The 14,702-nt window shown below is 37.7% G+C and overlaps 1 protein-coding gene across 7 annotated transcripts in view; it reads left to right on the top strand.

Annotated features, from left to right (window-relative positions):
* The window catches only part of LOC149557046 (uncharacterized), a 55,537-nt gene extending 54,790 nt beyond the window's left edge, over window positions 1-747 (top strand). For all 7 annotated transcript variants that reach the window (XM_089831693.1, XM_089831695.1, XM_089831698.1 and 4 more), the window contains one exon: window positions 408-747. In XM_089831693.1, the coding sequence (XP_089687819.1) occupies window positions 408-437 (30 nt within the window). In that variant the 3' untranslated portion in view covers window positions 438-747. The remainder of the gene's footprint in view (window positions 1-407) is intronic.
* Window positions 748-14,702: the final 13,955 nt, after the last annotated feature.

Here is a 14,702-nt window from a genome sequence, read left to right as displayed (position 1 = left end):
TTTTGGATTTTAAATCTATTTCAATTGATTAAAAGAAGCCCTTTGTACACATGGTCCACTGAGCAACGAAGGGAGTGTTTCGAATTCTGAACATTCTAATGCTCATCTTTAGGCTGACAAGCATCAAAGTTTGGTAATAAACAATTCCATGTTTGTTTCTTATAAACATAACTTTTGGAGGAGCCTTAACTAGAATATGATTGCAAATCAGCCCAGAAATTTAATGAAGTCACATGATCAATAGTCGTTGCTGGCATTTTGAAATCAAAAGCTTCTTCTATGTCCGCGCTCATGCTTGCTGTTGATCAGTCCTTAGTGGAGGAATTGAATAAGATTTTGTTATCCATAGTTGTGGTTTGCGTTTCTTAATTGAAAGATTTGTTTTTGTTTTGTGCCCATGCATGCAGGAGGTCAGTCCCCAGTGGCCAAGGGTTTAGGATCACTGGTTTCAGAGAATGTCAGGCATAGTTTTCCAGAGAAGAAAAGTATTTCCTTACCAGCAGCGAAGGATTCAACCCATAAATATTTCTGTGGCTATTTGTAATATGCTATGCATGAAGCAATCTATGAAATGAAGCAGTTGCAATTATTCATTTCTTTATTCAGATCTCAACATGTACATGACTTTCTGGCTTTATGCTCGTTAGAGAAGGTCATCTATACTTGGGTTGTTGCTCACAGGAAAGATTTTGCCAAGGAATGGATTATTTTGTAGATTATCAGAATACATCCTATTCTTTTGCTCAAGGACGTTTTGATACTTTCTTTTCTACTTTATCTGAATTTTTTACTAATTGCTTGTACTAACAAGATGTGGTACAAGTCATTTTCTTAGAATAAATATCTTAAATATGTATTCTAAATATGTTTTTGGTGTTTTAGGATTTTGAAGGTTATAAGTGATTTAAAAGTGATTTTGTGTTAACCATGAGTTTAGTATTCTTGTATCATTTGTACTCTTTTAAAGAAACTTTTTATTGTTTTCAATAAGAGAATTAGAGTTGCAAAGAATAATGATTTCAATAAGTTACTCCAAATAATAATGATTCACAATTTTGAGATTATAATATTTAGAAATCAAATATTAGTTTACATATTTAGTTGTGCAAAATCTTAGAAATGAATGACTTTGCTCATCCAAAAAGAGAAACACAAACGAACCAATAGTTGGGTACCTTAGTTTGATAAAAAAGAGAACACATGAATCTACAATTGGATGAACAATATATAACTAGTCGCATTTTAAATTTTAACTGGATACAACTTTGAGTTATGATTAAACTACATTTTTTGGTTATTTTGAATGTAAAAGATTTGGTATGCTTTTAACTACAAATCAAAAAGGATATTTAATACTTGTCCATCACCATAAAACAAACACTCAACTATTACAACAAAATGGAGCTATCAAAATATTTGAAAATATAACTTAAACAATTCATTTAATTGAGAGATTTCATAATAACCACTATTTATTTAAATGCACAAATCGATAACCATAATGATAAATTTGATAAATTTTCAATAAAAATATTTCTCCATATAATTCTAGTATGCAAACTAAGCTATAACAAGAAAACAATCTCAACACCTGCTCATAGACAAAGGAAGATAATTCCAAAACACCAAATTGAAATATCTTTCTATTTCATTAAATTATCAAAACTTTACCAAAATATGTTAATGCTACTAAGTTTCTCAAAAATTACACATTTCACATTTAACCACAATCTTTTGATTAATCGGCCTTTAAAAGATTCAATCTTAAAAATAGACTTTTAGAATAAACAATGTCCCATTTAAATATAGGACTTTTTAAATAACAAAACCTTACAATAACTTAAAATGTTTAAAAAGAGCTAATCAAGGTTGAGATGGTTGGGCTGCATTTGTTTTGATAAGAAGAGGTGGTTGGCAAGCTACAAGTCGATCCTTGAAAACCATGTATGTCTTCAACATCAAAGCCAATTTTGCATGCTTAGGGATGATAGTAGATTTCAATTTGATACCCCATACCACTTTCCTTGCCTTGATTTTGTCCTTTTTGGCTTAATACTCATAGGTTAAGCAATGCCAAAATTAAGACAAACTCTAATATTTACTATCTTCTAAAAGTTATCTTTACCAAGTGATTGTTTTGTTAGATTGTGGTGACTGATCAAGGAAGCATTGTACATATTTCATGGAAATTTTTTTGGGGCTACTGTATCGACATTTTATGGTTGACATGTTGTAACTAATTTTAACCCTAAAGCGACAAAAACACTTGTATAAAAGGGCTTAGGGTTAGGGATTATTTCATAAGGCGTGATACAAAAATTGCTTCTTGCAACAATATTGAGCTGTAAGGGATTATAGATTGTAATCGGGCTGTAATTACTGGATCATAATAATATTGGACCTGCTTTTTGGTGGACGTAGCCTAGGGATTGGGTGAACCACGTTAAATCTTGGTGTCTTGTTTTCTCTTCTATACGATTATTATTTTATGTTTTTGATTAGATAAACAGGTTTTATAGGGAACTTGAAACTCGAAAGTTAGTACATAAGAAGGCTGATAATAAGCGTGATAGCCCAACCAAAAAAGTAAAAGTTCAAAGGCTGATAATAAGCATTAAGCCCAACCAAAGGAAAGAGTATTGAGAAAAGACCAGGAAAAGGAAACAAACAAAGCCACGGCCAAAAGACAGAACAAAAAGCCAAAAGATAGCGATAAACAAAAGAACAGGCAAGAGTTATTCCTCATTCTTTCGCTCCAGATCATGCATCACCTGAGCAGCCTCTAAGCCCTATTGATTCTCCTCCGCTTCCATTTGTTGTGCCCTTTGATTCACCTGGTCCTGGGTAGGAGTGGAGTTGTCCTTTTCAGGGTCGTCCTCCTTTCTGGCCTCGTCCTTGTCATTTCCATCCTCATCATCGTGCATTTCTCTGTCTTCGATCCAGCCCATCAGAGAGATGATGTTGTTATTGATGGAACTTAATAAGGAAAACATCTGGTTCGCAAGGTTGTGATTGTAGTTTTCTGGATTGTGTATCCTCTGTTTCGCTAGAGTGAGCCTATCAGTCGCATCTGTCTTCTTGTTGGCATCCATTCCTTTCTTTGTTGCCTCAATGTGTTTCACCTGGTCTTTAACCTCCTCAAGCTCGTGGAAAAGCCATTTGATTGATCTGAAATTATCAATCATGCTATTGCGAGCATTATTTAAAAGGTTCATCCCTATCTCCCTAGCTCTGTCCGAAATAGCCACAATCGCCGAATCAATTAATTCTTCCAGCCGCTGCGCTTCTTGATTATCCACGAGGATTTGGGGATTCATGGCTTCTCTAAAGATTCCCATTTTGGTTGTTTTGACATTGAAGTTGATCCACACTTTCCTCTTGTTATTGGTCTGCACTTCCCCTTCCGCATACCCATCTTTCTCCTCTTTCTGCTCCTCAGGGTGGAGATGGATAGGAGAAAGAGGTAGGATAGACGCCTCCTCATATTGAGAGCGCACATCCTCTAGACTCTCCCTCTTGCGCTTCTTCCTTCCAGTGTCCTCCTTTGTTTCCTCCTGTGTCTCCTTCACAACCTCCTCAGACTCTGGATCCTCCTCTTCTTTGCTACTTCCCTCTTCAGCCTTCTCAACCTGCTTCTGCCCTAGATCCCTAGGGCTTTTTTTGCTTGGGGTAATGGTGGGGAGGATTTTTTGACATGATAAGTCGCTACTTTCCCTGAAGAGGAAATCCCACCTTTCTCAGAACTGAGGCTCTGAATATCATCCGAGTCAGAGGAGTAACTGGAACTTCCAGACTCCACTATCTCTGTCTGAGGGGGGGCATGGCTAATAGTCTGAGCTTTGAAGTGCTCATGGATAAGTAGCAACAGTGCCTCATGCAGAGCCGGGTTAGCAATGGGCTTCTTTTTGAAGCTATCCATCGCCTTACTCATAGAGGTTAACAGATAAAAAGGGAAAGAAATTCTAGCTTTCTTCCAGAAATGATTTAAAATAACAAAGTGGTGGGTTTGGGCTCTATCAAACCTTGGGTCCAGAGTGATATACTCAATAACAGCTTTCAGCACATACCTCCACCGCTTCTTCATGGAGTCGGGGACATAGTAGGTGTCAATTTTTTTCAACACCTTCAATTCCTTCTCACTCTACACAAAATCCTTAATCGCATTGGCTGAGAGCTTCTTATCCCAAAAGAATTTGAAACCCTCGATAGGGATCTCGGTGACAGCCACAATCACCACCTCCGTAATCCAGAAATTGATGTCATTCACCTTAACCCTACCATCTTTCCAGGACCCCACCATACTGTTGGTCACCTCCTGATCAAAACCGTGCAGCTTCATGAGATACTTGGTTACCCCACCCTCATCCAACTTTTCCCAAACTTTTGGCCTGCTTCTCCATTTCTCAAAGTCCCCCATCGGCTCCTTTCTGCATCTCTTGCCCACCATCTCCGCACACTGCACACCCGCTTTACTCATAAGCTCTTCACTGTGAGACTGGAATGGACCACCGAGATTAAGCAAAGAGCAGAAAAAATTAACTCTGTTGTTGCCCCTGAAACGAATGCAATAAACAACCCACAAAGCATGGCAAATAATCAATGAAGGATATCTACATTTATGAATTCCCACTCTTCTATTATGAAAAGTACCCATATATCTTAACCCTTTCATATTCATAATTACAACTTGATATCCTCCATATTTTCTTGGATTTTATCCAAGTCGATCTGACACTTGACGTCCGCCGGCAAAGAAGTTCTGGGAAGCCAAGTCAATTTTTGGTCTATGCTGACCCCTATATTTGCCAACCTGTCGGCAACCGGGTTTGCTTCCCGAAAATTATGGGTTACGTGGAATTTTTTGAATTTGGCAAGGGTCTCTCTAGTCTCATTGATAAGATTTGCAATCGTCCAAGATGGAAACAAATTGCCATTGATGCACTTAATAATGTTATTCGAGTCCCCTTCCAGCCATAAATTGGTGACCCCAATTTCAAAAGCCAGTTTAACAACATTGCACGCGGCATTGGCTTTCGCAAAATGATTTGTATGGAAACCCAACGGGAGAGCAAAAGCCATAATACTATCTCCATTTTCATTTCTAACCACACCTCCACTACCCAAGGATCCGGGGTTGCCCTTGGAGGCTCCGTCGAAGTTGGCTTTGTGCCAGCCTTCAGGGGGGAGAAGCCACTTGGCTTCCTATCTTTTTCTCATTTTGTCTTTTACCTTCTCCTTATTCTTGTCTCCTGTCTCAAAAGCTCCCCCCTTCCTCACGAAATTTTTTTCCTTTATGTTACTAAAGATCTTCCTTCCAACAACTAAAGCCGGCTCCTCTCTGTCTTTGAAAATCCGGTTGTTTCTCCCCTTCCATATGCTCCAACAAAAATGGGGCAGGAGCCAGGAGCTGATTTCCTTCAAGGCAGACCCATTGAACATACCATGCCATTGGCAGTAAAAGTCTAGGAGGTTGGAAGGAAAGCACCAACTGTGGTCAAGGTCCTGGATGAGGAAGTCCTAGATTATCCTAGAGTAAGAGCAATGAATGAACAAGTGATTGCTAGTCTCTGACTCATCTTTGCATAAAACACATCTGTTGGGCATGATATGATCTCTTTTAATGAGATTTTCCTGGGTGAGATTTTTGTCCTGAAGTGCCAACCAAAAAAACATGTTGACTTTTGGCGTTAGGCCTAGGAGCTAGGCCCTCGACCAAGGGGGGGACTCTTCTATGCTCCATAAAGCATAGTACCTAGAGGCAACCGAATAGAACCCATTGGCATTATCCCTCCAAACCAGTTCATCCTTGTTGGTATTGAGGGATAAGGAATCAAGCATGATCATAATTGGTTTAAGGTCCCCTGAGATAATAGAGAGGTCCTTCCATCCCTATTCAGTCTTGTAGTTGTTGACTTTGTGCCCAATAAGGTTGATGCAATCATTAGCCCAAACACCATAGCTAGGGTTATTAATGAGGGGACCCTAAGGAAGCCAGCAGTCCGTCCAGAAAAGAATGTTCTCCCCATTTCCTAGCTTCCAGGAGACCTTAGAATTAGCCAAATTCCTGGCTTTTAAGAAGCCGTTCCAAACAACTGAGCCCTTGGGGATATCCTCACTGAAAAGAGTGAACTGAAAAGAGGGCCTTTTTATTTTATGTTATTGTTTATATTTGCATGTAATTGTTATGTTTGCCCGTGGTTTTATCCTAATGTGTTTGTCAAAGAGGGATTTGATAATGTTATGAAATTCTTCTTAAATTTCATCAATTGATGCCTTCTATTTTTCTTCTTAAGCTCGAAGGCAACATTGCTAGCCTATTTCGCTGCCTCCACTTGTACTTTGTTAAACTATATTTTATTCAACTCATCAATATATTGTTTAACAAGTTGACTTATTTGTTATAAAGCCTTAGACCACATTGTCAAATCTATTATAATATTTTGTACAATAACATGCGAAGCAACTATCGTGATCATTTAATTTAACTCTACAAGCAACTTGTCCCATGAAAATTAATCTTGTTTTAATCTAAAGATTTTAGAAGGAACAAGTTTCAGTCATTGAAAAATATTATTATATATCTTTTTGACCATTTTAGAATGAGGGGCCTTTGCTACAAAGACCTTTGATCCATTCTCTAGTCAATTTGCAAAGGGTGTAGTCTTCTTATGCCTAATTGAACATAGTTTGGGCACTTGGAGAGGTGTGGTCCACATTTTTTGAGGTTGATTAACAAACAATACAATTCTTTAAAAGGAGATCAATACGATTCTGTAGGCAATTCTTTAAAACATCCATGCTCCATTAATTGAGCTTGTCTTTGTCCTTTTTACCTCTTTATGATCTTCCTAAGATCCTAGAACTAATCAATTAGAAATTGTGGTTGTCTCCTCCTTTGCTAAGTGACCTTAGATAAGCTCTTGAAACATTGAAGTTAACTGGACTAGCTTGACTAGGGTTCTTATTTGTGATTGGTTGAGCAAACTCCATACAATCATTATCATTATTCTCATCCTGAATTAACTTAGATGTTGTTCTCAACTTCTTGGTTCTAGTTATTTTTTGAAACAATTGCCCTACTACATGATCATATGCATCTTGAAATGTACCGCTCTTTCTTCTTCTTCTTCTTCTTCTTCTTCTTATAACGAATCCTCCAACCAAGATGGAGAGCTTGCAATGTCTATTAATGTTGTCATTGGAGTAGAAAGATATAAAACTCTCTTCATGGGGGGTTGAGAAGACTATGTTTGACCATAAGGAAAAGACACTGTCTTATCCTTTTGAATTACTAATGAAAATTCACCTTTTTCTAAAGACGACATTTTCTTTGCATATAAGATTTCTACTACAACTTATTTTCCCTTTTCTTGTTGGAAAAATCCTAAATTAGGTGTTGAACTAGTGTAATCACCTAAAAATGGTCATATAGACTATTAGCCCCCTTCTCAGCATTTTGGCTAAATTAATTAATCATTTACATAGACTAAATTGCTAAAATCAATTAATTTGATTATAACCTATAGTTTGACTATGCTATCCTAAGTTCTTTATTTGATTAAAGGAACATGTCCCCTTTTAATTAAATAAAAGACCCCATTATTCTAATCTAATTAAAGTGCACAAATAAAGTCCTTTTTTTAAATTACAAATTAAAAGAAAAGGCTTTGTGACTTTTGTCTTATATGGGAAGTCAATTTCTATTTTATAGGTTGACTTGTGTGTGCACATGGATCACTCCCATTTTCAAACTCCACTATTGAACTTCTATCATCTTGACCTTGATCTCTACTATCCGTATGACTTTAAAAGAAAGAGCTCTCCCCTTGTCAAATGATCCACACTCTTGAGTATTGTTATGTTGTAGGTTTACCATTCAAATTCTTGAGAGCTTTTGTGGAGAACTTCTATTTCTTGTCTACATTGTCTCATGTCATAACATGTTAGCTTAGAATCATATTGCATGTAGCTTAACTTTCATTTTGCAATAGCTTAAATCACATAGCATAATAGTTGGATATGTAACACTCTCATTCTTGTTAGCATAGCTGAACATTGCATTTCATATTAGCTTACTTCATATTTGCATTGCATTTTGAGAGTTCTCATTGTAGACACTTGCATTTTCGCTCTTGTCTCAAAGAACCTCCCATTACATGGTTTACTAGCAAGAAGAGCATTCCTATGGCTTAGCCGAGAGCCCTCACATTTGACTCATACTCTCTTGCACTTTGTGGATAGGGAGCTCTAAGCCGACATCCAAGCATTTTGAACTCATGGAATACCTTGGATAGAAGGGTTTAGGGTGTGACACATTCTTAGTGTACATTTTTGGCACCCACCATAGGGTAGAACACTTGGTTTTGTCCTTTGCTATTTTTTGTTGCATTCTCTGCATGCTGTCTACAACTTTTTTTTTCAAGCCGTAACTTTTGGGCGACATTTTTTCAGTTTCATATGACAGTTCTTATAACTGTAGTGTGATACCTTTTTGGAAAAAGTGTCACATGATAGTACTAAACTCTGTCGCCCTTTCATAGTATGTCTGTCACTCGACTTAGGTACGAATATCGTGCAGAAGGAAACTGTCAGATGCATATATTGAGAAATATTGCATGATATACTTCCAACAAAAAATGTCACTTGGTCTGAACTTGCTTTTTGATCGAGTGATTAGATCAATTTTTTGGTTGTACTTGTTGTTTGTTGGATTTTTACATTCTATAGTGGTTTTATAGAGGCATATTTGTAGATTACATGCTTTTTTGAAGCTAACTTGTAGGGCTAATAGTTGTGTTTGTAGGTTGCTACCTTGAGATGTTTGCCTAATTGCTTTTAAAAAAGAACATATGTCAAAGCTTCAAATGCACAAGGGCTACTAACGATTATTTTTAGGGCTGCCCAATGCATAGAAACCCAAACACTAGTTTGTATTTCTTTCATTTTATGTGCGGCATCTTACTAGTTGTTTCATTTTCTAAGCACATAAAAAGTGTAACTGGGATCATTGGGTGATAGGAAAGTATGCTCTTCACCCTTGCGGTGAATCGGAAATCTTGACTGAATCAGAAATCTTGACTCACCTTTGGATTTTGAGAACAAGAGGATTAATTGAAGCTTCTTGGTATGTTTGGGGGAAGCGATCAAGATAGGAGAGTATGTTCTTCACCCTTGTGGTGAATCATAAATCTTGACCCTTGAGAGTGGATCCAATCTATGGTAGTTAGAATCCTTTAGAGGGCCTGCTCTTGGACAATCTAAGAGGAATGACCCAGCTAGGGACAAGCTAATATTTGGCTCTTCCAACCTACTATAAAATCAAGGCTATCAAGGACACAAAACCTTGGTAGACATATTGTTTGTCTTTGCTTAGTGTGATCACTTATGAGATTTTGACCATAAGGAGATCACTAGGAAAGAACAATTAAGGTGCTCTTGTGACTGCGAGGTCTATTACCCACCACAAGGTGGGGTGTCCCTTAATTGGGTGGAAGAGGAACATTATGAATGGAAGCACTTTCTAGACACCCTAAGTTAGTAGTTACCCTATTTTGCTACTCAACTTTGGTGCAAGGATCGATCTTAGTGGACTACCTAGATCGCCCCAAGATTTTACACTCACCATCTGTGTTCCCTTGGTTGTACTTGTGTCACTTCCATGACAAAGGCAATATCTCTTGTGGGCAACCACTTGGTGTAAGGTGAAGGAGCATCAAGCATGGGTCAAGTTGTTGAGTAATGAACCATGACTCTAAGGTAGATTGCTTGGATAATATTTTCAAATGCATTGACCAATGTTAACGTTCTTTCAAATCAAACATCTCAGTAAAATTGGTAGGAAGGTTGTTCTGATATCACAAATGCATATTGGCAAGGTTGTTTTTACCCTTGCTCAATTATTTGAGACATGTTAAAAACCCCTACTGTTTGCAAACCTTGTTGTTACTCGACACGAATTGAAAACCAAAAATGTATGGTCTTAAAACTATCTGACTATTAAACCAAAACACAACAAATTTGGAGTCAAAACTTGTCTTTTTACACAACACTGACACTTTATCGCACATTCTCTGGAAAAATGTCGCGCGACAATTGTTTTTACGAATTGTGTCACCCTACTGTTATAAGTTCTACTACCTTGCTATACAAGAATTTTTCGTCTTGTCTTGTGTGAACTGTTGCCCAAGGGAAAAGTGTTGCCTGTTTAGTTCAAATTGTGTCACACGATATATTGTGCCATCCTACTATCACCTCGGTTCTAAAAAAATATTGCCTAAGACTTTTTTGTTGCCCTTAGAGGGTTTGTGTTCTTCTTTATCTGATCTAGGTTCTTGTCACTTGAGTCCTTCCTAGTCTTGGTCACACATCTATATAGTAGGTGCTATCCAAAGTTGAAAGATGGGTTTAGTTTGTCAGATGCAAGTCTTGAAACGTCATTAAGGATCACTTGTCAAAAATTTGGTTACCATTCTATGCTAGCTATTCACTATTGAGTTTCTTGCTCGCTTACTCAACTCGAGTCACTGAGTGCTATAAATTCTTGAGCGCCTTTGACAAGCCATTTATTCTATTTTGACAAGTGATTATTCTTAATTGTAAGAGCTTCAAATCTAAAACACTTCTTCCATCCTATTAAGAAAAGACACATCCTTACATGCCAGTCACAACTAGGTTCCAAGTTGGTAACGGTAGTCATTCCCCTTTCATTTTCACACAGTTAGAGACTCCACCTAGGCACCCTCGCGAACAACCTTGTGTGGAAGACCTTGATTCTAGTCAAACACAGATGAACAACGTTTGACACAATCCACTTTACAGTTTTGAGAACCCATTTGGAACACCCTTTGACACACCCATGGGTGAAAACACTTTGACCAACATGCATCCTGACGAAATCAAACACTACTTAGAAGAGAAAGCACGTGAGAATGAAAGACTTTTGGAAATTATTTGTGCTAGGGAAAAAGCAGGTCAACAAGCTGAAGCTAACCGTCATACATACAATGAGGAAACTAGAAGAGATTATTATCACAATCCTTTTGAACACATTCCTATTGGTGGTGAAATGGAAATCACTCACCTCCTAGAGCCAATGCAAGGGCATGCCCTTCACGACCTAGACAATCACATCATGAAAGTGATAAGGAGATCACTAGTGAGGATGTTATAAAATTTCAAAAAGATGAGCTCGCTCAAAAATTGATGCTAAAAGCTTTAGAGCAAAATGGGGATCAATACTTCCAGTATATGGCAACAAAAGGATGGAAGCTCCCCCAAGATTTCAATGTGCAACAAATAATCCAAAAACAAGAGCCTACTGAGGCTGAAATCTTGCAAGAAGAAATGCATGAAATAAGGAAACAACTAGCACAATTGCAAACTTCCAAAGAGCCACCTAAAACTTCATTTATTGAATCAATATGTGCTCTTCCATTTCATAGGAGTTTATACATGCCTCCATTTCATAAGGGTATAGAGGTTCCTAAGTATGACAAATACGATGGAAATGGTGATCCTCATGATCATGTGAGACATTTCTATGCTATTAGTATGAATTTCATGCATGAAGACTCCTATCTTATGCGTTTATTTCCTAGAAGTTTAAGAGGGTAAACTATGGAATGGTTCACAAAATTGATTCCCGCTCTCAAAACATTTGATGAGATTGCACAACACTTTATCCAACAATACTCTTATAACATGCAACATCCTATAATTGTGTTGGACATATGCCAAATTAAACAAAAATAGGGAGAACTCTTTGCCACATACCTTCAATGATGGAGATCCCTATACTCTAGGTACCCTCAGCAAGTTCTTGAAGCTAAAAAAATCAACATTTTTGTCAACACGCTTGTACTTGAGCTTTACTTTGATTTAACGAAACAATTGTTCACATCCTTTAACACAATGGTTGAGAGTGCATATCGCATTGCGGATGTTGCTATTAAGAGGGGTGATATTGTTGTGAACAAAGACAAAAACAACAACAGAAATGGAAAAGACAAAGGTAAACCTTGGAATAAAAACAAATATGTTGTTAATGACGGAGTAGTGGACGCTCCTAAGACCAAGGAACCTACATTTAACCTTTCTAATGCTATCTATTCTACAAAACAACAAGAAGGTCTGAAACCACAAACATTTGACAAGAGCTCTAAGTTTATCAAAAAATGATGTGTTTATACACCAATGGTCGAGCCTTATAAAGTGGTCTTAAAAACCTTGATTACGAACATGCTAGTTACATTACTAGATAATTCTCATCCCTATGACCCACCCGCTAGACCCCTGTGGTGGAGAGAGGATCACATTTTCAGTTACCACCAAAGCAAGGGTCACAACATTGATAATTGTTTCAAGCTCAAAGACATAATTCAAGATCTCATTGAGGCTGGTAAAGTTGTCACAGATGGCCTCACTAAAAATGTTGACCACAAAGCTTTTAAACAACTCTTGCCAGAATACGAGAAAGGTGAGACCTCCAAAACTGCTAAAAAGAATCATGATGCCAAGTTCAGCTATGCCTATGCTGACATAGATAACCTTATAGGAATGCTTAAGCCTGTTGAGTATTCATGCATGGCAAGACCTAATGATGGCAATTGACCTAATTAAAATGCTGAGGATGAACGACCCAAATTTGTCCTCAAAACATGAAACATTCCTCAATACCATAATGACACTAGACCTAAGGAGGTACTCCAAGTGGTCGGATCTTCCTCTTCACATAGTGAACTTCTTAATGCCATCACTAGGGGGCAATCTAAGGTTGTCCTAAAATTTGCTCATGATCCTAAGAATGCTTCATCTTCTAAACAACCAACTACTTCTAGGATCTTCAACTATGACCTTGTTAGCCAACTACAATGTACACTAGCTCAAATTTCTATTTTCGAGTTATTAGAGTTATCCCCTTTGCACAAGGATATCCTTGAAAAGGCTCTATGTTTGGCCAATGTTTCCATAGATATTGATGTAGAATGATTCCAAGCTATGGTGAATCATATCTCTTCACCTCACTACATCACTTTTTTTGAAGAAGACGATTGCACTCTTAGTCATCCCCACAACCTTGCTCTCCATGTCAAAGTCCAAATCTTCCATACTCACGTTCAACTAGTCTTGATAGATAATGGTGAAGGGTTATACATCATTTCATTTAATGTGATCCAATAGTTGGGCATGTTTGAATTTTCCATTGACCCTAAGCGCAAGATCATTATAAAAGCCTATGATGAGGTCGAAAGACCTTCCAAAGGTCTAATTGTACTTCTAATTAGAGTTGGTCCAGTTGAGAAGGATGTCATTTTCCAAGTCCTAGACATACCACTTGCATACAATTTGTTATTGGGACAACCATGGATTCATGACATGGAAGTAGTACCTTCTACGTACCATTAGTGCATTAAGTTCCCTTTTAATGGTATTGAAATAGTTGTCCCTGGTGACAACTCAATGTCCATCAATACATTATCTGCTATAGAAACACTAGCTCCACATAATCACTCTTCTCATGAGCCAACATTTTCCTTTACAAAGTGTGCATAAAAATTGAAAATGATGAGCCTCGGCATGAGCGAATACACTCTAGACTCTATTGCTGCTCTACCCGTTTCTCCTCTATCTTATGGGAAACCTTCTACCAATAAGAAGCCTTTTTCTTCTAGCATGACCCTTTTTTGGCACTTTCATGCAATCCTCGGTTCCCCAAGAAGAGGACAAAGAAGAACAAGCAATCAAAGATTGGATCTATAGGGAAGAGGAAGATGAGGAGGTAGTCACAGTCACCATTCCCATTTCCCCTAAATGCTATGGCAAAGGATATAAATTTCTCACAAACATGGGCTATCAGGGCCACGGGTCCTTAACAGGTAACAAAAAGGCTCTAGTTGAACCTTCAAGTCATACTCAAGGTCGTGACGCTCATGATACTACTAGCCTAGGTTTTGAGCTAGAAGACGACATACCAACATTTGATCAATGAACAACCATATCCAGCGAATTAGAGGATGATGATTCTCCCTTTATTGCTGCTACTTCACAAGATGAGGACTTTATGCCTCTAACTTCTTTCCTTTGGGGAGAAGACACACCAACTATAATAATGATGCTCAAGCTTCCACTTCTCAACAAATGAAACAAGAGGAATCTGCCCATGAAGACATGAATCGAGGATGGATTATACAAAATATTGCTTATCTAATTACTAGAGATCAGAGTATAGACTCTCACAAGTATGAGTGGGAAAGTATTTCGGATGCATCTTGTGAGCTAGGAGTGGATGTCATTCACGCCTATACAACCCAACCGAATGTAGTTTAAGAGTCTAGTATAGGGTCAGACAAGTTTGGCTTGAAAAATGTTTTAGTGGATCACATGGGTCCCTCTATGTCTATTCCTAGTCTGGACTCCTTTGCCACATTTACTATAGGCTTCACTTCATAGGTCACCAGAGATGAATTTTTTCATATTAACAACCTTGAAGCTTCCACATCACTCTCATTGATTCACATTGATCTCATAGATTGGTCAATTCAAAATCAAATACCTGAAATATAATCTTTTCAAAATGATTATGAGATTACTTATTGCCTAAATGCCATTGAACCCATCACTTCTTCCACTAGTGAACCCACAATTAACATGATAGAGTAAGACATCAAGTACCTCAGTCATTAAAAAAAAAAAAAAAAAACAAG

This window comes from Cupressus sempervirens, chromosome 5 (genome assembly GCF_028749045.1).
Source record: "Cupressus sempervirens isolate cs-2001-9-10 chromosome 5, ASM2874904v1, whole genome shotgun sequence".
NCBI lineage: Eukaryota > Viridiplantae > Streptophyta > Pinopsida > Cupressales > Cupressaceae > Cupressus > Cupressus sempervirens.
The sequence above is the reverse complement of the archived record's forward strand: the minus strand, read 5'-3'. Positions and strand labels throughout refer to the sequence as shown.